General features: G+C 35.1%; 1 protein-coding gene across 2 annotated transcripts in view; it reads left to right on the top strand.

Annotated features, from left to right (window-relative positions):
* LRRC7 (leucine rich repeat containing 7) overlaps positions 1–23,037 on the top strand; it is a 574,473-nt gene that overhangs the window by 444,623 nt on the left and 106,813 nt on the right. The window contains exons 12-17 of one of the 2 annotated variants that reach the window (XM_081490660.1): positions 8,374–8,503; positions 9,466–9,581; positions 13,248–13,317; positions 15,219–15,318; positions 20,050–20,174; positions 22,145–22,393. In XM_081490660.1, the coding sequence (XP_081346786.1) occupies positions 8,374–8,503; positions 9,466–9,581; positions 13,248–13,317; positions 15,219–15,318; positions 20,050–20,174; positions 22,145–22,393 (790 nt within the window). The remainder of the gene's footprint in view (positions 1–8,373; positions 8,504–9,465; positions 9,582–13,247; positions 13,318–15,218; positions 15,319–20,049; positions 20,175–22,144; positions 22,394–23,037) is intronic. The other variant, XR_014053757.1, reaches the window with a different exon arrangement.

Genomic DNA, 23,037 nt, shown 5'->3' with positions numbered 1-23,037 from the left:
TCACATGTTCAATAAATGCTTCTTAAAAATAAAATCTAATAAGGTAAAGAGTTATTGACAAATCAAATTGAGGGTATTTGGATTCAAAAAATATGTTTACTTGTTTTGCTACTTAATTCTTCTCCTTCTGCCCACCCAGACCACTGCAGCTTCCTCTAAATTCAAAGCTCAGTATACCTACTAAATGAACCAGCATTTTCCAAATTTAATTCCTCAAAATAGTCATTACTTGAGATTTTAATAGGTATGACATAAAAATAAGCTTCATGGACAAATAAGTTTAGGGAACTTTTTACACAAGTTAGAGAACACTTTGATGTGGTATTTTTCCATTTCTTATGTTGGTCCCTTATTTATCTTTTGTACATCATTTAACTTTTCAATTATAATATCATGCCTTCCCAACTAGAATATGCGCTCCTTAATGGTTGATAACATGTCTTGAACATGTTTAATCCCTTCACGGGGAAATATTTGCAAACCTTGGAACTAGACTGGCTTCTCCATTCATTAACTAATTGACCTTGGGCATGTCAAATCGCATCTCAGAGCTGCAGTTTTCTCATCTGTAAAAGGGAAGTAATAATACATCTCAGAGGTTATTGTCAGACTTAATGTTAGATAGCCTTCAACAGATCATAATAGTCATCAACAATAATAAGCAAAAAGACATTTCTTTATTGATTCTTGCTTATGTTTATCTGTGTGAGGATTAGTAATATAACATGAGTGAAACATCCAGTTCTTAAAAAGAAAATGTTAAATACTTATGTACAAAATATAATAATGCATGCCATTATATATAAAAATATATATTATATATAATTATATATAAATATATATTATATATAATAATATATATAATGATGGAATAATGCATTATTCTGCTCAGACTGCCATAACAAAATAACCATACATGAGTGGCTAAAACAGCAGACAATTATTCCTCTAAGTTCTGAAAGCTGAGAAGTCCAAAATCAGTATGCTAGCAAGGTGCATGCATGCTGAGTCGCTTCAATCGTGTCCGACTACTTGCAACCTATGGGCTGTAGCCTGCCAGGCTCCTCTGACCATGGGATTCTCCAGGCAAGAATACTAGAGTGGGTTGTCGTGCCCTCTTCCAGGGTATCTTTCCAACCCAGGGATTGAACCCGTGTGTCTTATGTCTCCTGCATTGGCAGGCAGGTTCTTTACCACTAGCACCACCTTGGCAGCCCCATGCTAGCAAGGTAGCATACCTTGAATTGTCCCTGATACTCCATACAGCAGGCATTATAAACCAATTTTATAGATGAGAACACAGGGATTAATAAGTAGATGAAGTGCACTCAACTATTAAGCGACTATGCAAGCCCGTCTCAACATTTTTCACATTACCAGCATTACTTCTATTGAGTTAAAAGTGAACTGAGAAAGTGAAGCCCAAAGTCATTTACTTTTATGTTTATTACCACCTACATAACAGAAGATTTAATGGCATCTAATGGTTTCTAATGGTCATACATGAAGTTAAAGTGAAATTATACATTACCTATGTAATATATTCACAATCCCTCTTCCTCATTAGCTCAGTAATTGAGAGTTAATAATAACCTCAAATGATACCCTGAGAAGGGCAATATTTTCTCATCCAAGACTAATTCATGGAGACTGAACTAGAGAACAATGTAGAGAATAGCTTTAGAAAACTAAGTCAATATTGTTGTTGTTGTTGTTTAACATCAAGCGTTACTACCTCCAATAGTGTCACTAGTACTGACATGTGGTTTAAGGCAAAATTTTACTGACGCAACTCTTGTAATATGTATACATGGATTTTAGCTGTCACTGACATATTTTGTGTGTGTATTTCATGTTATCCTTGAAATATTAGCAAAGGACTTTAAAAATGTGTGGTCCCAGGACCAGCAGCTTCTGTGTTACCCAGGAGCTTGTTACAAACACAGAATCTAGGCCCCATTCCAAATCATTACATCTGAATCTGCATTTTAACAAGTTCGCCTGGGGATCCATATACACGGAAAAGATTGGGAAGTACTGCTTTGTATTTTGTTTCTTTGGGTTTTTCGGTCACGCTGTTTCTGGAATCTTGGTTCCCCAATCAGGGGTTGAACCCGTACCCTTGCAGTGAAAACATGGAGTCCTAACCACTGGACTACCAGGGAATTCCCTGGAAAGCACTTTTTTAAAGTACTCTACACTTCTTTGTAGCTTGTTTTTACTTTTAATGTGCACTATTATAGACAATAGAAAAAACTTCTTTAAAAAGATAGATTTTTGTCTTTTTTATGCACAAAAGATAATGCAGTTTTGGTGTGCTATAGGATGATTTGATATTTGTATATACTGCATAATGGTTACCACAATAAGTCTAGTTAACATTTGTCACCATATATAGTTACAAATCCCTGGTGGCTCAACAGTAAAGAATCTGCCTGCAATGCAGGAGCCATAGGAGGCGCAGGTTCAATCCCTGGGTCCGGAAGATCCCTCAGAGGAGAGGATGGGAACGCACTCCAGTATTCTTGCCCGGAGAATCCCATGGACAGAGGAACCTGGCAGGTTACAGTCCATGGGGGCACAAAAGAGTCAGATATCACTTAGCAACTAACCAACAGCACAATGCTGTATTACCTCGTCATGACTTATTTATTTTATAACTCAAAGTTGGTTCCTTTTGATATCTTTCACCCATTTTTCCCGCTTGCCTAACCCCACCTCTGGTAAACACCAATTTGCTCACTGTATGTATGAGCTTGGTTATTTTTTAACTTATTTTTCAATTTCACATACAAGTACAATCATACAATCTTTGTCTTTCTCTGTTAGACTTATTTCACTTATTTTGGTCTATCCTTTGGACACCAGTGATAATGTAAGTAATATGGTACAACTGTACTCAGGATCCTGTAATAAAATATTTTAGGTGATTTATAGCAAGACAGCCATCAATAAAGTCATTTGAAATGTTATATTTTGAGTTTGCATCCTTTGAATTTCAAAGATAATTGAAGGATGTGTGTTTTGCACCTAATAGTTTTCTTTGTAACACAAAGGTGTAAAATACTTTCAGGGTATAAATTATTAATTCAACATAGTCCATAATCTAGTAAAAAAGTTACCTTTTTATTTCAGGAAGTTCTCACTTTACATTGTAGTGGGGACTATGAAAACAACCATGCACACTGAAACTGTACAAAATAATCTTTTTAATCAATGGGGAAAATTATGATAGTTTTCATGAAGGATCTTTAAACCTTTTCAAAACATCAAATACTGTTACTGTTGGTTATAAATGTATTGGAAAATGGAAAAATAATAAAACCAACATGTATTTAATGTACCATCATTGTAAACATTAGGAGCATTAAGAATTTAAGTGGGTTTTGGTGAAAAAACCTATCAAAATTACTTTGAAGAGTACTTGCCTTGTTTTCATTGTGTGAGTCATAATTCAGAGTGGACATCCTTTGTAAGCATCAGTGAAATGTCATCCTCTTTTTAAGCTTGGAGCAGCTTCCAAACTTCTATCCTTTGTGCTTTCAACGCCATGAAATATCTCTAAGAGTTTCTTTAATGTAAAGTTTATTGCCAGGGTCACTTCCTCTGGGACATCATCCTTTTCATTACAACCACTTTCCTCCTTGATGTCAGCAAGTTTTCCTTCACTAAGTTCCTCTGGCAGTAGATCTACGGGCTCTTGAATAATGGCAAGCAACATTCTCATAGTCAGCTGTTTCTTCTATAATCTCACATATGTCCACTTCAAATCCTACAGTGTTATTTGCACATTGTGCTGAAAATTTCTGCTATATTGCATCCATATTACTTGTTGTTACTTCCTGCCATGATGCTTGTACATTTTCAGTTGAATGCTTTATGTCATATTTCTTCTAAAACTCAGTCAAGGAAACTGTCTGATCTCCAGTTGTAGCATCAGAATTTATTCCAAAATGTGTGTAAGATAATAGGCTTTCAAAATTGAAATAGATACTTGATCCACCAGTTGAGTTAATGAAGCTGTTCTTGGTGATAGAAAGAAAGTTTTCATATTTTCATTTAAATCCCCAAGAGAATTAGGATGACCAAGAGCATTACCCAACAGGAGTAGTGCTTTAAATGTTAAATTTTGGTGCCAATAGTATCTCTTTACAGCTGATTCACAAGAAGACAACACAACTACAGGATTTACTGTCCATATGTGAACTGAACAGCAGATGTGCAGAGGCTGATCAATGACAGACTGAAAAGAGTAATGAGACTCATCACTGATCATGATGCACATCTGTTATTTACATTGTGATCTGTGGGCTGAAGTGTTAGCAACAAAACTTTTACTTCATGTAGTTATTCACAGTTAATATAGACCTTCCCTAGTGTCTCAGATGGTAAAGAATCTGCCTGCAATGCAGAAGATCCAAGTTTAATCCCTGGTTCACGAAGATCTCCTGGATAAGGGAATGGCTACCCACTCTAGTATTCTTGCCTGGAAAATTCCATGTCTGGAAGGCTATAGTCCATGGGCTACAGTCCATGAGCTAAACTCCATGGAGTCGCAAAGGGTCAGACACAACTGAGCATCTAACACTTTGACAACTAATATCCCAAGGTAATTGGAATTTGAGCCGTGTTGTTGGAAGACTAATGCTATTTAACAAATCCTGAGCATTACTTTGCTAGTGTGTGAGATGAGTGCAATTGTGCAGTAGTTTGAACATTCTTTGGCATTGCCTTTCTTTGGGATTGGAATGAAAACTGACCTTTTCAGTCCTGTGGCCACTGCTGAGTTTTCCAAATTGGCTGGCATATTGAGTGGAGCACTTTCACAGCATCATCTTTTAGGATTTGAAATAGCTCAACTGGAATTCCATCACCTCCACTAGCTTTGTTCGTAGTGACTCTTCCTAAGACACACTTGACTTCACATTCCAAGATGCTGGGCTCCAGGTGAGTGATCACACCATCATGGTTATCTGGGTCATGAAGATCTTTTCTGTATAGTTCTTCTGTGTATTCTTGACACCTCTTCTTAATATATTCTGCTTCTTTTAGGTCCATACCATTGTTGTCCATTATTGTGCCCATCTTTGCATGAAATGTTCCCTTGGTATTTCTGATTTTATCCAAGAGATCTCTAATCTTTCCCGATCTACTGTTTTCCTCTATTTCTTTGCACTGATCACTGAGGAAGGCTTTCTTATCTCGCCTTACTATTCTCTGGAACTCTGCATTCAGACGGGTATATCTTCCCTATTCTCCTTTGCCTTTCACTTCTCTTCTTTTCTCAGCTATTTGTAAGGCCTCCTCAGACAACCATTTTACCTTTTTGCATTTCTGTTTCTTGAGGATGGTCTTGATCACTGCCTCCTGTACAATGTCATAAACCTCCGTCCATAGTTTTTCAGGCACTCTGTTTATCAGAGCTAATCCCTTGAATCTATTTGTCACTTTCACTGTATAATCATAAGGGATTTGATTTAGGTCATACCTGAATGGTCTAGTGGTTTTCCCTATTTTCTTCAATTTAAGTAATGCTACAAAATTTAAAGTAATGCTCAAATTCTCCAAGCCAGGCTTCACCAGTACATGATCCACCACCTTACCTGCCTCCTGAGAAATCTGTATGCACATCAAGAAGCAACAGTCAGAACCAGACATGGAACAACAGAGTGATTCCAAATTGGGAAAGGAGTACCTCAAGGCTCTATATTGTCACCCTGCTTATTTAACTAGTATTCAGAATACATCATCCAAAATTCCAAGCTGGATGAAGCACAAGCTGAATTAACAAAAGCTGGGAGAGATATCACTAACCTCAGATACACAGATGACACCACCCTTATGGCAGAAAGCAAAGAAGAACTAAAGAGGCTCTTCATGAAAGTTAAAGAGGAGAGGGAAAAGTTGTCTTAAAATTCAACATCCAGAAAACTAAGATCCTGTCATCTGCTCCCATCACTTCATGGCAAATGATGGGAAAACAATGGAAACATTGAGAGACTTTATTTTTTGGGCTCCAAAATCACTGCAGATGGTGATTGCAGCCATAACATTAAAAGACACATTCTCCTTAGAAGAAAAGTCATAACCAACCTAGACAGTATATTAGAAAGCAGAGACATTACCTTGCCAACAAAGGTCTGTCTAGTCAAAGCTATGGCTTTTCCAGTAGTCATGTATGGATGTGAGAGTTGGATTATAAAGAAAGCTGAGTGCCGAAGAATTGATGTGCTTTTTCACTGAGGTGTTGGAGAAGACTCTTGAGAGTCCCTTGGACTGCAAGGAGATCCAACCAGTCCATCCTAAAGGAAATCAGTCCTGAATATTCATTGGAAGGACTGATGTTGAAGTTGAAACTCCAATACTTTGGCCACTTGATTCAAAGAACTGACTTATTAGAAAAGACCCTGATGCTGGGAAAGATTGAAGGCAGGAGGAGAAGGAGATGACAGAGGATGAGATGGTTGGATGGCATCACTGACTCAATGGACATGAGTTTGAGCAAGCTCCAGGAGTTGGTGATGGACAGGGAAGCCTGGTGTGCTACAGTCCATGGGGTTTCAAAGAGTCAGACACAGCTGAGTGACTGAACTGAACTGAGCATGCATTGGACAGGACTGAGCATGCACACCAAAGCTATTATTCACAGCTGAATGCTGTGCTTCCCCACTTCTGGGTTCTAACCAGTTGAAGCTGTTAAGAACCATGAATCATGAGTTACCCTGATCAGGGTCAGACTGGACTTGACTGAATTAGATTCTTCCCTTCCCATGAATAATAGGACTTGATTTACCCAATTGTACACAGACTTGTGAACTTATTCTACCCTCTCCGTAATGCAAATTTTTCATCTTTAATGAACATGATCATCATGATGCCCTGTTGCCACCCCCTTTTGGCACTGACTTCCCTCACCTCAGTGCACTACTAAGTGAATTTCTTCTGAGTGTAAGCAGGGAATATTCCCTTGCCTGGCAATAAATAAAATCAGCTTTGATTTTTGAGCTCTGATCCTTGTTTTATTTTTTGATATCCAAGATCATACATCTAATAAGTGACAGAGCTGGGACACAAATCCATTCTAACTTAAAACTCAAATGCTTAATTTCTGTGTCCAATCGTTAACTAAATGATGGGAATAAATTACTTTCAAGCCAGCTAGTTCCAAGATAAAGAAAAAGGAAGAGGATTCTACAACCTTACTCCAAGTACTTCTAATTCATTCTTCCCCTTACAGTGGTGAGATCATTACCCTTGAGGGTTCCTTCCTATTACAGCAAAGCAATGATATGAATGGTAGTAACAGTGTAATAATATTACCATCAAAGGAAACTTAGGTATAGCTAGTGCTTACTCTGTGCCAGGCCCTCTTTCTTTCCCAGCTGTCTCAAACCAAGCAATGAAATGTCTTGTTCCCTTGTGATAGCTTGAATGTGTAATCATAGGATTCCTTTGTGTAGATTTGGGGTAAAGTGCACTAATTTTGGAGTGGTGGGGACCTTGGCAAATTGGAGAACTGTGATTATTTGAAGGCAGCTGCTGTTACACTGGTTTCTTTACTTGTCATGGGGGAATAAAGGTCTAGTACTGGCAGATCATCCTTATTTTTCAAAAGACACCAAAAGTCTGGGTCATTATATAGAGTTTACCACTTTTTAAAATACTTTGTAAAGCAACCAATACACATCTGCATGCAGAAATGTGCCCTGTCTGTAGCATCTGCTACTGAAAGGCACAGGCAGAGAGGCAAGAAGATACAGTGGAGCCACACTGTCTGCATTTAGGTACTAGCTTTCCTACTTTTGTGTGGCCTTGGGCTAGTTGCTTAGCCTCTTTACGCCTCTATTCCCTTGTATGTAAGAGAGGTTTAAAACAATAGATATCTGATAGAGTTTCTTAGGAAAATAGTTACTTTTATCTCTAAAATGCTTAGTAAAATTCTTTGCATTTAATCAGTAGTTTTGTTGTTAATATTTTGTCCCCCTTATCTTCTCTTTCTTGTACCTGCCATCTATACCTTTTACCTGCCCATGTACCTACATGCATTCATTCTAAGGATATACATTATGAGCATCTGACTATAAGAGACACCTAAGTTGTATAAAAGCAGACAAAACTTTTTGTCATTCTCAGGCTCAGTTATATGACAAGTGAATTAAGAAAGGAGAGAAATGAACTATATTTATTTTACCAAATTGAACCACTTATTAAGTGATATTGAAACATTTGGCTGAACTGATAAATTAACTTACATAATATTAAGCAGTCACTACATAAATAACTTTTGTTGGTGAATTTTAATATGTGGCCTTTTCAAAATTTTTTTGCCATCTGACCTTTTAGAATGTCTAACTTATGTATTTAACTTTTCAGTTTATCTTTATTAGAAGAATTTGACTGTAGCTGTAATGAACTGGAGTCTCTACCTTCTACTATTGGCTACCTTCACAGTCTTCGAACATTAGCAGTCGATGAGAACTTCCTTCCAGAATTGCCCAGAGAAGTGAGGAATAAACTTGTTTCTATTAATTAATTTTTAGTGACTCTGTTTTGGATATAAATTTTAACAGGTGCATTAGCAGTGTAGCTTCGTGAGTTAAGCTGCGAATGCATATAGGAGTTATATATTTGTTAATCATTCTTTTTAAAATAACAATGGTTAAGTTCTTATATTTGACCAAGGAAATGCATTTGACTTAAACATTGCTTGCCGAAAATAGTAATAAAATAAATTCATGCAAACAATTTATATATTTTGCTTTTAAGAACAGTTATTAAGTAAATTTGGAGATAATTATATTTTCATTTCTAAGTGAAAGTTTTAATGTATATAAGTTTTTTAAAGTATCGTGTTGCATAATATTATTTTAACTTCAGGATCCACCAAAAGGGTTCATTAGCATTCATCTCCAAAAGGGACTTTCATTTATTCATGTCAAGAAAAAACTGTGAAGCATATTTTAAATTTAATATTTTCTATTAAATGCTTTCATAATCAGGAGCAGTAATCCATATATCATTGTCTTAGAGACAAAAGTTATAAATAAAAGCGGAAGTACCATTGTAATGTGAAGTTAAACTAATTTTGCAAAGAAAATGTCAATAAGATTTCATTTTTGAGTATATAAGATCTTTTATAAACAATATTATTGCTTATTTGGATAGACAAAAAAGGGATTTATGAAAACAATGAAGCTGACAAGTATTCTAATCATAAAATTTAAAGGAAAATTTTTCCTTTGTAACGTGTATAAGAATATGAGATACACATTGCCTTAATATCTAAAGGAATATATTATATAAACATATTTTAAAGATACACATATTATAAAATATTAAACAATGCACATATTGAGTCTTAGAAGTGATAAGGAAATCTATAAATCAATGAAATCACTTTATAAATTATAAATATTAATATAGAATAGTTTACACTGTGATCCTTTACTTTTTTGTTGCCTATAGATTGGAAGCTGTAAGAATGTAACGGTCATGTCTCTACGCTCCAATAAACTGGAATTTCTTCCTGAAGAGATTGGACAGATGCAGAAACTAAGAGTCTTAAATCTGAGTGACAACAGGTATTTTTGAAACATTTCACAATCACATTATTTTCTAAAAGCAAATTATTCCTTTTTATCAATAATTTTGAAAAATTTTTCTATGTCTTATGATATATATGGGATGCAAAAATTTATATAAATATGCAAATATTCATTTAGAAAATAGAAGAAGCTAAATTATTTTTAAACTTATATTTCAAAAATTATATGCCAAAACCCTCCCATAGGCATAAAGCATAATATTATGAAGACATGGAAAATAATTATAATAAAAATCTATAAAATGTGATAATAAAAATATATTCATAGGTATGTATGTATGCACATATATGTTTTCATGTATACATTTATGTCTCCAGTAAATTAACTGAGCTATGTGTATACTGTCCACACTACCAAACCACTGGTAAGAATAATGCCAAGAACCTAATACTAAAGAGTCATAAGGTTTGTGCATTATAGTAAGGACAACCAAATGGTTATTTAGCCATGTTCAGAACAGAAGGGACAAAGAAAGAATAGGTTCTCTTCTTGTGACTAAAGTGTTACATTGTTGAACGGGCAGAAAGAAAAGGTGGGATGCAATTCATCTTTATCTCTACCACAAATGTTCTCAAATAGGAAAGGACAAAAATCAATATTGACTAAAAATAACTGCTAAAAAGATAAAGTGGTTATGGAACAGAACAGACTACTTGAACTCTGTGTTTTCATTAAGTTTCAGTCAGACAAATGATAATATGAGAAGCTGAGACTGCAACAAAACTATCAAAGATTAGCTTTTATGGAATCATGGAGAATGTTTAGATTCTGAAGTTTCAGTGAGTGTGGGAGTTGTTATTTGTTGGTCTGAGGAGAAAGAACTAATAATGCACTTAGTAGCTAAATAATTGGAGAAGGAAATGGCAACCCACTCCAGTATTCTTGCCTGGAGAATCCCAGGGACAGAGGAGCCTGGTGGGCTGCCGTCTATGGGGTGGCACAGAGTCAGACACGACTGAAGCGACTTAGCAGCAGCAGCAGCAGCTCAACAATATTTTCATGTAAAGAATTAAACATTTTTTAAAAGCTTTGGAATTTTATTTTTAAATTCAAGGTGACTAAGAAGCTTCATAGCTTGCTGCAACACGAGTAATTCATTTCAAATCAACCCATTTCTTGTTTTGACTCTTTGACAAGAAAATGAAGGAGATGCATTAAATATTGTGCCCAACTTTCAGTAAGACATTTTTCAGAATTTTCTAACTATATTCTTGTGAACAATATTAGAAATACAATCATAGAGATATCTTAAGAAGACGGGTTCCAGTGGATTCAATTACCATCCCCATTAGAACAAAATTCCATTATTGTCAAACTGGAGGAAGAGTTTTCATGATGAGCTGGAAGTTTTTCCTAAATTCTTGGTCCACTTTAATTTTATACATTAATAATTCACACAATATGGAAAATATGCTTATAAAATATTTAAGTGACCCATAGTTAGGACTACTAATGCAATTATTTATCCAACAAATATAGCATATGTGAGTGCTTACCATGGGACAGTACATTGCTAAAAGCTAGTGCAAAAGATATTAATAAGACATTGAGAATCTCATAATACTAGGAACTTTAGTACTTCATCAGGTCAGAAATATAAGCTCATCTATCTCCTAATGCAGTGATTGGAACATAATATAGAACCAAACTAATATTTTTAAATTGATGAATTAATCAGTGAATTTTTTTTAAATTTTGAAGAGTATAGTCGCTTTACAATGTTGTGCAATAAATGAATCTTAACCTGAGATTAAAATCAATATTCAGTCAAAGCTGAGGCAAAAGTTGAATATCACTATCAGAGAATAAACTGCTTGAATAAAAGATTAAATATTACATGTTATTTAAAAGTCATGATTATTCCAATTTTATATTCTCAATACACTAAATTTTAGAAGTTTGTCATTAGAGTTAAGGTACAATGATTCCTTTATACCGTCAACTGTAGGATTGCTCCTGTGATCAATTTACTGGACAGTTACAATACTAAATAAAGCCTCATTTTCAATGGTGGTCATAGGAAGAGGGAAAAAAAATACAGGTAACATCTTCTCTGACAGTTTCTTTCCATATTCTACTTTTATGATTTGCCTGATGATTTATCGTCGATATTGTAAATGATTCTGGAGAGTTATCCCCTCATGTAATTTTGATGGGGCAGAATTGATATTTTACTTTTAATTCATCTCCACATGATATAAAAACTTCTCATAGCATCTTACTTTATAATTTCCAAATTAAACTAAATAACTAAAATTAGAAACAGCTTTTATGGGCAGTTTGGTTTAATATTATAAACGCTAGTATAATAATTCTATTAAAAAATAATTGTGATATAATTTGATCTCTTATTCTTTATATTCTTATGTTTTACAAGTACCTATTAGCTCAGCAAGGTCATCATATCCTTCCTAAAGTTTCCTAGCCAATGCACACTCTGTTGATATGTTTATAGGCTTGTCAATATCTTGTCATGTTTGTTAAATTATTTAATAGTGCCTTTGGAGATATAATTAACTACTTCCAAAATCCTTATTCATTATTGTGATATTTTCCACCTCCGTTCACAAAACATATTTATTCATCATTTGGTTGATAGAATTCCAACATATTAAAGATTTAACAGAAATTTTCATTCCAAGTCATATCTAAAATGTTTGTGTGTATTCAAAAGTGAACATGCAGAAAGTAGCAATAAATTCACTGGTGTGCCTTGTTTGTATTATTCACTGTGCTGGCTAGCTATGATGGTAGTTCATGTAATAACAATATATTGATAATGCACAATTCAGGTATATCATATATATGTTGAAGTACACAATTGGTGATTTGACCCTCCACAGGCTGAAGCCAAAGCTTAATAGATAATTTTGATTGAATACAATTTCACATAACTAAAAATGCTATGTTTAAAGATTGCCTCTTTGAATATCTATTACACAATGTATACAGGGTGGAAGAACAAAAGGACACACTTTCAAGAATCAATGTAAAATTCAGAGCTGTAAATTCATTTAGAAATGAGATGGAAATGGCTCTTGCCCTCATAGAGTCTACAGCTTTAAAGAGATATTAAACAGTAACAGTAAAAAAAAAAACAACTACAAAAATAAATATTGTAGATAATTTCAAACTGAGATATGTCCATGAAGTAAAAGTGCTTTGAGACTAGATTGGGGAAAGAAATTTAAGTGAGGAGTCAAGAAAAGCTTCTTGCAGAAACTGGCATTTCAACTGAAAGCTAGAGAATCTGTGGAATTTTAGTTAAGTGAAGTATGGAAGAAAGAGTATTCCAGGCAGAGAAAGGAGTTTGGCTATTCCTGGGAGTAGGCTGTTTGAAGGCCAGTAGCACTGACAGGGCTGTCAGGAAAAGAGTAGCAAAGAAGCTGTGGAGAGGTTTGAGGGGACCAGATCTTAGAGGGTCTGACGAGGCATGGTAACACTTTTGGGTTTTAGCCTATCATTTGAAGAGTTGTAGACTCAAGATTTTCACTTTTAAATGATTGCTCAGGCTACTCAGTGGAGAAAGAAGTGAAGAGAATAATGAAATAAATAAGTTATAGTATTTTAAGTAAAATACTCTTCATTAAATGATCTTTATCCATCTTCACCCATGCTATTAGAAATTTCTTGTTTTTGCAGATTGAAGAATTTACCATTCTCCTTTACCAAACTGAAAGAGCTTGCAGCTTTGTGGCTTTCTGACAATCAGGTAAAATTTTTTATTACCTGATTTATTTTGTTTATTAAAAGGAACTATAATTGAAATGTTTAATTACTAATTTATTCTCAATAGATACCTTTGACAATTACTACAAAATATAGATTCTTTATCCCCTGGAGGAGAGATTTTTATAAGGGTAGCAACTCAAATAAGTATTCCATTGCTATGGACAAACAGTATTATAATTCTCATCTCTTTAAAATACTTAAATTTAGTATCTACTTCTTTCTCAGAAATCTAATATACAAAATGATTATTTTTCTAGGTGATACATACATGTCCTTAGAGGATGTACTTTAATTATACCTCTGAAGGTAAAGAATAAGAAATCATTACTACAATCCCCATCAGAGGGAGTTACTATCCTCCATGTTCCTTTTTTTCCATGCTTTTAATTATAATCAACTTAATTCTAAAAATGTATTGAAAAATATTGTGATACCTTTTGTTGCTCTTATCAATATTTTCTGTGAAATTGCTATGATATTAATTCTTACACTTATGAAATTAGATTATAATTGAATCAGTAATTGAGTGTTAATGAATAATTTTATTAACTGGAAAATAAAAATAGTCAAAGGCATCTGATTTGCCACCACAAAAACTAGTGATAGACCATTTTGACATACTTTGTTTTCTTTTGGCTTTTTTTTTTTGTAATCTTAAAATTTTAAAATATCCAACCCCACAATACAAATTACCAAATGAAAACAAATCATCTTGGATTTAGTTTGTTATGATTATTTTCTGAGCATAAAAGTGGCATTACCAGTAAATGAATTGTTCAGACATAAGTATTGGGCAATTTTTGTAAAAAATTAAACCTCTGCAAAATGTTAAATGTAAGTGTGAGAATAATGTTTATATTCCTACAGTCATTACAGCACTTTCTTTCCATGTACTAAGTAAAAAATTAGATTGTCATTCAAATTCAAGTCATCAATGAGCTGTAGATTTTTCAAATCATCAATATACCATTATAAAATAAATCATTTCTGGAATCAGTACAAACTATGCTAATGGAACAGTCTTTTCTACAGTCTTACACTGTAAAAAAAAAGTCCCATAATATCAGGATTTATTATTCTTATGGGAGAATGAACAGAACAGTGGCTGCATCATTTACCTTTTATTTAGAACAGTGAGTTAATGTGTTTCTGACTCAGTTTCATGAGACAAGTTGGCATCCCAAATTGCCATTGTACTTACTCTTATTAATAAGTGTCATGAAATAAGCATAAACTATTAAAGAATATGATTATTCTCAATGTTTATATATTGTATTTAAAATCAAAGTTCTAAAAACCTTCAAAAATTGTATTTCTGAAATAAAATTAATATAGAGAATTAAATATTATTATCCATAGGTAAATTCTTTGTGATATATCAGATACAAGGACAGTTGCTTACGTATATGTAGACTCTGGTTACAAAAATCTCTTAAAAGTAAATGCTTACGTTTTAACTTAATTGAATTCATAGGTGATCTTGTATAGTATGAACTTAATAGCAAATTCCATTTGCCTTTTTAAGGCAACAGTTCATGAACATATAGAACTATACCAAAAGTTTACTTAGTTGAAACAGTTTGACACATTTTGGTCTCTTCAAGGTAAAAACAGGCATTGTTCAATCAATTGAATAGGTTTTGAAAAAGAATATAATAAAGAAAAAGAAAATCTCACTATGAAACCCTTATAATTTCAAAATATTCCTCTACAGTAGTCTTATTTTATCTTATATTTTATTTTTTTGCTATTTTTTCCTTACTTTTCTTTTAATTGTTCATTCAACACAATGAAGCCAGACTGTTGACCTTTATCTTATATGAAAGAAATATTCTTTATATTTCTAATATTATTAATCTAGTTTATATCCTTTGCTTCCAGTCCAAAGCCCTTATCCCTTTACAAACTGAAGCCCATCCAGAAACAAAGCAAAGAGTATTGACTAACTACATGTTTCCCCAGCAACCTCGTGGTGATGAAGGTAAACATTCAGTAGAAATTTCTCCTATACTTGTATGATTATGGATAAAAGGGATTAATTTTATTCTAATTCTGGCCAATACATGGGCATGTCACATAAATCATTTGGGAGCTAACTCCAAGCACAAATCTTATCTTCCATACTATAATATTTTATTAATAAGTGAAACTCAAAAACAAAACTCTTCCTCTTTATATTTATCATGAAAATAACGTTGACTTTTAGGAGCAATATCTTATCTTGGTGAATTGAAAGGCACTAGACTTCTTAACTAAACATTCAGTTCAGTTCAGTTGCTCAATCATGTTAGACTATTTGCGACCCCATGGACTGCAGCACGCCAGGCCTCCCTGTCCATCACCAACTCCTGGAGTTTACTCAAATTCATGTCCATTGAGTCGGTGATGCCCTCCAACCATCTCATACTCTGTTGTCCCCTTCTCCTTCCACCTTCAATCTTTCCCAGCATCAGGGTCTTTTCCAATGAGTCAGTTCTTTGCAACAGGTGGCCAAAGTATTGGAGTTTCAGCTTCAACATCAGTCTTTCCAATGAATATTCAGGACTGATTTCCTTTAGGATGGACTGGTTGGATCTCCTTGAAGTCCAAGGGACTCTCAAGAGTCTTCTCCAACACCACAATTCAAAAGCATCAATTCTTCGGCACTCAGCTTTCTTCACAGTCCAACTCTCACATCCATACATGACCACTGGAAAAACCATAGCCTTGACTAGATGGACCTTTGTTGGCAAAGCAATGTCTCTGCTTTTTAATATGCCATCTAGGTTGGTCATAACTTTCCTTCCAAGGAGTAAGTGTCTGTTAATTTCAGGGCTGCAGTCACCATCTGCAGGAACTTTGGAGCCCCAAAAAATAAAGTCTGTCACAGCTTCCACTGTTTCCCCATCTATTGCCACGAAGTGATGGGACCAGATGCCATGATCTTAGTTTTCTCAATGTTGAGCTTTAAGCCAACTTTTTCACTCTCATCTTTCACTTTCATCAAGAGGCTCTTTAGTTCTTCGCTTTCTGCCATAAGAGTGGTATCATCTGCATATCTGAAGTTATTGATATTTCTCCTGGCAATCTTGATTCCAGCTTGTGCTTCATCCAGCCCAGCGTTTCTCATGATTTACTCTGCTGCTGCTGCTAAGTCGCTTCAGTCATGTCCGACTCTGTGCGACCCTATAGACGGCAGCCCACCAGGCTCCACCGTCCCTGGGATTCTCCAGGCAAGAATACTGGAGTGGGTTGCCATTTCCTTCTCCAGTGCATGAAAGGGAAAAGTTAAAGTGAAGTCGCTCAGTCGTGTCCGACTCTTAGCGACCCCATGGACTGTAGCCCACCAGGCTCCTCCATCCATGGGATTTTCCAGGCAAGAGTACTGGAGTGGGGTGCCATTGCCTTCTCCGATGTACTCTGCATATAAGTTAAATAAGCAGGGTGACAATATACAGCTTTGATGTACTCCTTTTCCTATTTGGAACCAGCCTGTTGTTCCATGTCCAATTAGAACTGGTGCTTCCTGATCTGCATACAGATTTCTCAGGAGGCAGGTCAGGTGGTCTGGTATTCCCATCTCTTGAAGAATTTTCCACAGTTTATTGTGATCCACACAGTCAAAGGCTCTAGGCATAGTCAGTAAAGCAGAAATAGATGTTTTTCTGGAACTCTTGCTTTTTCGATCATCCTATGGATGTTGGCAATTTGATTTCTGGTTCCTCTGCCTTTTCTAAAACCAGCTTGAACATCTGAAAGTTCATAGTTCACATACTATTGAAGTCTGGCTTGGAAAGTTTTGAGCATTCCTTTGCTAGCATATGAGATGAGTGCAATTCTGTGGTAGTTTGAGAATTCTTTGGCATTGCCTTTCTTTGGGATTGGAATGAAAACTTAACTTTTCCAGTCCTGTGGCCACTGTTGAGTTTTCCAAATTTGCTGGCATTTTCACAGCATCATCTTTTAGGATTTGAAATAGCCCAACTGAAATTCCATCACCTTCACTAGCTTTGTTCGTAGTGATGCTTCCTAAGGCCCACTTGACTTCGCATTCCAGGATGTCTGGCTCTAGGTGAGTGATCATACCATCGTGATTATCTGGGTCGTGAATATCTTTTTTGTATAGTTCTTCTGTGTATTCTTGCCACCTCTTCTTAATATCCTCTGCTTCTGTTAGGTCCATACCACTTCTGTCCTTTAATGAGCTCATCTTTGCATGAAATGTTCCTGATAGACAGAATGCCTGGTAGACAGTGTTTGTCTTGAATCTATTTTTCACTTCCACTGTATAAACATAAGGGATTTGACTTAGGTCATACCTGAATGGTCCAGTGGTTTTCCCTACTTTCTTCAATTTACGTCTGAATTTTGCAATGAGGAGTTCATGATCTTAGCCACAGTCAGCTCCTGGTCTTGTTTTTGCTGACTATAGAGCTTCTCCATCACTGGCTGCAAAGAATATAACCAGTCTGATTTTGGTATTGACCATCTGGTGATGTTCACGTGTAGAGTCTTCTCTTGTGTTGTTGCAAAAGGGTTTTTGCTATGACCAGTGCATTCTCATGCCAAAACTCTGTTAGCATTTGCCCTGCTTCATTTTGTACTCCAAAGCCAAACTTGCCTGTTACTCCAGGTATCTCTTGACTTCCTACTTTCACCTTCCAGTCCCCTATGATGAAAAGGACATCTTTTTTGGGTGTTAGTTCTAAAAGGTCTTGTAGGTCTTCATAGAACCATTCAACTTCAGCTTCTTCAGCATTACTGGTCAGGGCATAGACTTGGATTACCGTGATATTGAATGGTTTGCCTTGGAAATGAACAGAGGTCATTCTGCTGTTTTTGAGATTGCATCCAATACTGCATTTCAGACTCTTTTGCTGACCATGATGGCTACTCCATTTCTTCTATGGGAATCCTGCCCACAGTAGTAGATATAATGGTCATCTGAGTTAAATTCACCCATTCCAGTCCATTTTAGTTCAGTGAGTCCTAAAATGTCGATGTTCACTCATGCCATCTCCTGTTTGACTGCTTCCAATTTGCCTTGATTCATGGACCTAACGTTGAAAGAGTAAACTCACTTTAATCCACCGAAGGGTTAAATCCACCCAGCCCATTTAAAAGATCCATTTTTAAGAGAAAATTTTTTTTGTGGAGTTCTTATTTACAGAATAATTACAATAAATGTTGTTAGGTTTTTTGTTTGTTTGTTTTAGTTAAAAAGGAAAGTGAATCATTTGTGGATATTTTTCTTCAAATTTTGATCTACAGAAGTAGGAAAAGAAAAGCTTGTTTCATATATATTTTTCAGGCTTCAGTAAAATTGATCTTTTAGAATTTATGAAAGAAAATCCACTATGTTTACATAGGTTATAAGAAGAATCTTAAGTAAAGATTATGTTTTATTCATGCAATTTTACCTACATTTCTTTTTTAACATCCCTAGATTAACAAAATATTTCATTTTGAAAGGATATAGCAGAAAATGAAAAGTGTGTCTCATATTTGCCAGTTATTTCTGAGATCTAGCCTCAAAGATTAAATCCCTAATTTGTTCCAGGGAGTGGGATAGACCTAATTAGGTAAGATGGGATGTTAAGAAATTAACCTAATTTGTTTTGTTTTGTTTTCCTTTGAGGAGAGCAGAGCTGGTGACAGAAAACTTTTCTTGAATTTTAAGCAAGTCACTTTTTTCACTTTTCATACAGAAAACCAACTTTCAGAACTCCTTGTAATAAATTTTTATATATAATAAAGTTCATGCATTGGGAAAGAATTTAGCCTAAACTAAGTGCTTTTATTGGATGTGAATTTGAGCAAACTGTGGGAGACAGTGGAGGACAGAGGAGGCTGAGTGCTATACTGCGTGGGGTCACAAAGGGTAGGATATGACTTAGCAACAGAACAAAAGTGCTTTTATTGCCTTTTAATGTCTATTAACCAGCATGTAAATTAAAGATTGATAAGCCATTTCTTTTCCCTGTTAATTTGAGGCATATTTAAACTAACTGAGGCCCAAATGTTAAAGACTTCATTTTCCACATGTTTTTACCATGTACCTAGCATGGTAAAACCTAGCACCACTACATTACCCCCCAACTAGACACACAAAACTACAACAAAAAAGTTTGAAATCTTGGACCATTTATTGCAAAGCAGCGTTACATAGTATCTTTTGTAACACCCTAATACAGATTACTGATTACATTTATGGACTCTGTAGTTACAGGACATGGAATAGAATCCAGCATTGGCCATGGAAAAGCTGCACAACTTTGAACAAGTCTCTCAGAATTCAGCGATAGTTTTCTCATTATTAAATTGAGGATTATATTAGTACTACCATTATGCTGTTTTGCAAATTAAAGGAGATAATAGTTTAAAATACTTAATCTAGCTCTCACTTGTATCACGATTACGCTATGCCCATTCTCTACACTGGAAAACTTCTCAACCCCAAGATATAATTAATGTACACTTAGCAAAGCTGAATTTGAGTTACGATGTTAAAAGACTATATAACAAATATCAAGAGAATTTTTCCCTTTTTTTCTTTCCTTCTTTCTTTCCTTGCTTCTTTCTTTCTATCCCTTTATTTTTTCTTTTCTTTTTTTTATTTTTGTGTTTGTTTTTAGTACCTATCACCATTTTTTTGCATGGTATACTAAGTTCTATTAAATAACAATGTATGTAAAAAAAAACAAAACAGTAACACTTTGGAATCTAACCGTAGATTTCCAGTCAGACAGTGACAGCTTTAACCCTACACTGTGGGAAGAACAGAGACAACAACGCATGACCGTTGCCTTTGAGTTTGAGGAAAAAAAGGAAGATGACGAAGATGCTGGGAAAGTTAAGGTGAACCTTTTAATTTTTGTTTCCTCTTTCTTCTCATTATTTTTGTTTGTTCATTGTTATTATTCAGATAGACTTTGGGACTCACTGACTGACCTCTGCTAGAAGGTCAGATACATCTTCAAGTCTCATGGCGGTACTTTTCCTTACAGCAGGATGTGATTTTGGAAGCACTGCTGTGCTTCAGAATAAGGCGAACATCCTGACTGAGCAAATTTCATAAACCACCCCATCTTACAGAATAGCAACATGAGAGATTCAAGCTGAGAGAAAGCAAAAAAAAAAAACAAACCAGTAACAAAAAGCCTGGGTAATGGGCTTTACCTAATACCTTTCTACATCTTTGAAACATATATGAAAGAGCCAGTGGGTTGATATATTACATTGCATCATTAAAATTTTGGAAGGATTCTACATCTCTGGAATGTTTGAGAAGACATTGTGAATTTTCTTAAGTGTGAGAACAAGTTTTTCATTTAAACTTAGGTGAGTGCTTGATAGCAGGTGGTATCCCTTAAGGAAAATTACTTAAAAATTTTCACCCTAAAGCATATTTTTAAAAATCCTTTATTGGCACTAATCTAAGTAACAATGTCAGAATTTTAAAATATGTATTTTTCTATTATATAAATTTGAAAATGTCAGAATTTATATGGATTATATTAACATCAAGTCTTCATGTTATCATCATGGCAACATCTTGACTCTCTCATCATTTTTATATTATTTTTGCACTTTTTCCATCACGGGTACTAACAGCTCTCACCCTTGGTGACTAATTACCTAAGTAATTGTATATGCATCCTATTAATAGATCTGGATTGTGTGATATGTTCTTCTCTGTCTCCTCCTTCCCACATTTTCTAAACTTTTGCCTTGAACCAGCACACCCTAGAACCTTACTGTGATTGACAAAGCCTACCTCTATCATTGTGAAGAACTCAAAATAGATTCCCAAATCAAAATAACAATTGTGTTAAAGATTTGGGCTTAAAAAAATGTTTCTGAATGGTTGATTAGTGCTGTCTAATAACCAAAGAGACATTTTTAACTAAAACAAGGAAAAAGAACTTTAGAATATTTCAGTTCTTCTTGTAAGGATTTTATACGTTAAATCCGGAACCAATGGATGATGCATTCTATCCTGGACCTCTGATTCATTCTTTTACTTCATTGAATGTCAAAAACTACATAATTCTTCCTTAAAAAAAGAAAAAAAAACCTAATTCAAAGGCTCTAAGAAGAAAAGAGTACACTTAATATACTTTGGTATATGTGTCAATGAAAACATAAAATATAGTAAATGCAAACAGACATTTAGAAGCCCTGTTTGTGTGTTATATGACCAGGTTTGATTATAATGAGAGTAGGCTCATTATACTTTAGAGTACATTTTCTCTATGTTTATTTATATTTGATTTATTTTATATATTGGGGAAATAATACATGTTTCCAAAATCTCAGACTACTTGGTTTTGACTAATTTGAGTATTTCCAATGCCATTGGTTATTGGACAAATTAGAATACAAGCAAACGTCTAAATAAATCATTATGGAAACATGATGAATGGAATATGCTGAAATCTCACATGAAATTATACTTTTCTGGCTCATTACATATACATTAAATTTAGCACCATTTTCATTTTACCCTTAATTTACATAAAATTTTAAAAGGAACTGCTGACCTATGGCATTAACTTCCAAATGGACTAGAGTATAATGCCCTACTTACAGTGTGTTTAGTGTAGTATGAATGCTGCATTGTGTGAAGAAATTGAGACCCTGTGATTTCGTGTGACACTGGTACTGTTTTATCACACAGAGTTAAAACTAATTTTCTCATGGTTGTTTTAAATGCATTACCCATAATGAAAAAAAAAAAAAAAATCAAGAATAGAAAAATGATAAAGTGAAAGTTTTGCTACAGTGCTCCTCTTTCTCCCAGAAAATGGAGATTCCTTCTCCCACAGGATCACTCTTGCCAAGCCCCCTGGGAAAGGGGCCAGCGTGGGATTACTCTCCAACCTGCCAGACTGTCTGGCGATTGCTGCACACCATGGGCCAGGTGTGATCAGCAGATCCAAGAAATGCCTGTCCCCCAGAATGACCCACAGCTGGCATGGGGTTGTATAAGTGGCCTCCAGCAGGAAAGGAGCATGTGTACTCCATTGCCAGTTGCAGCACAATCCACCACTCTTCCCTCTCTAAGTGGCAGACAGGTAGGCCTAGGTGTTTGGGGTAGGAGAATCCCCTATGTAGAAGCAACCTTGGAACAGTGGTTTATGGGGTATGTTCTGCATGATGTGGGGTAAGAAATGTTGATCATCTAGAAACCTTTCAATTGCCAGTGTTTGATCCCAATTTAACTTTTGTTCATTGACATTGGCAATGGGGAGGGAAGAACTGAGTCAGAGGGGGAGGGAACATCAATATGAGATACCTACTGGTGGGATAGCTGGCATGGTTTTTGAGTTGGGTACTTCATTTTTGTTTATGTTTTTATTTTCAAGGTTTTTATCTTAAAGTGTGGGAATACCAATAGTTGGGCAGAATGTTGATGACACTACTGATGCAATCTAAATTGTCCCCAGACATACACACATTTTTCTGTAATATCAATTCTAGGAGAGACTGAATAACTAAAGCTAGATTCTTAAAACAGCATGAGATTGCAGTTGAAATTTGCTGAGAGTGGATTTTGAGCACAAAGATGGACATCTATTGAAAAGCATCAATTTCCCTTTAATTTGAAGGCACAGATAGTGAGAATTCCTGTAAGAGAAGATTGGCCTGGGAATTCTGGCAAATAGGACTTTCTTATCTCAGTGGGTGGGATGTTTAAGAATTTAATGAAAAAGAAAAT

Source organism: Giraffa tippelskirchi, chromosome 5 (genome assembly GCF_054371585.1).
Source record: "Giraffa tippelskirchi isolate mGirTip1 chromosome 5, T2T-mGirTip1v1.2.pri, whole genome shotgun sequence".
NCBI lineage: Eukaryota > Metazoa > Chordata > Mammalia > Artiodactyla > Giraffidae > Giraffa > Giraffa tippelskirchi.
Note: the sequence above shows the minus strand (reverse complement) of the source record. Positions and strands in the feature narration are given on the sequence as shown.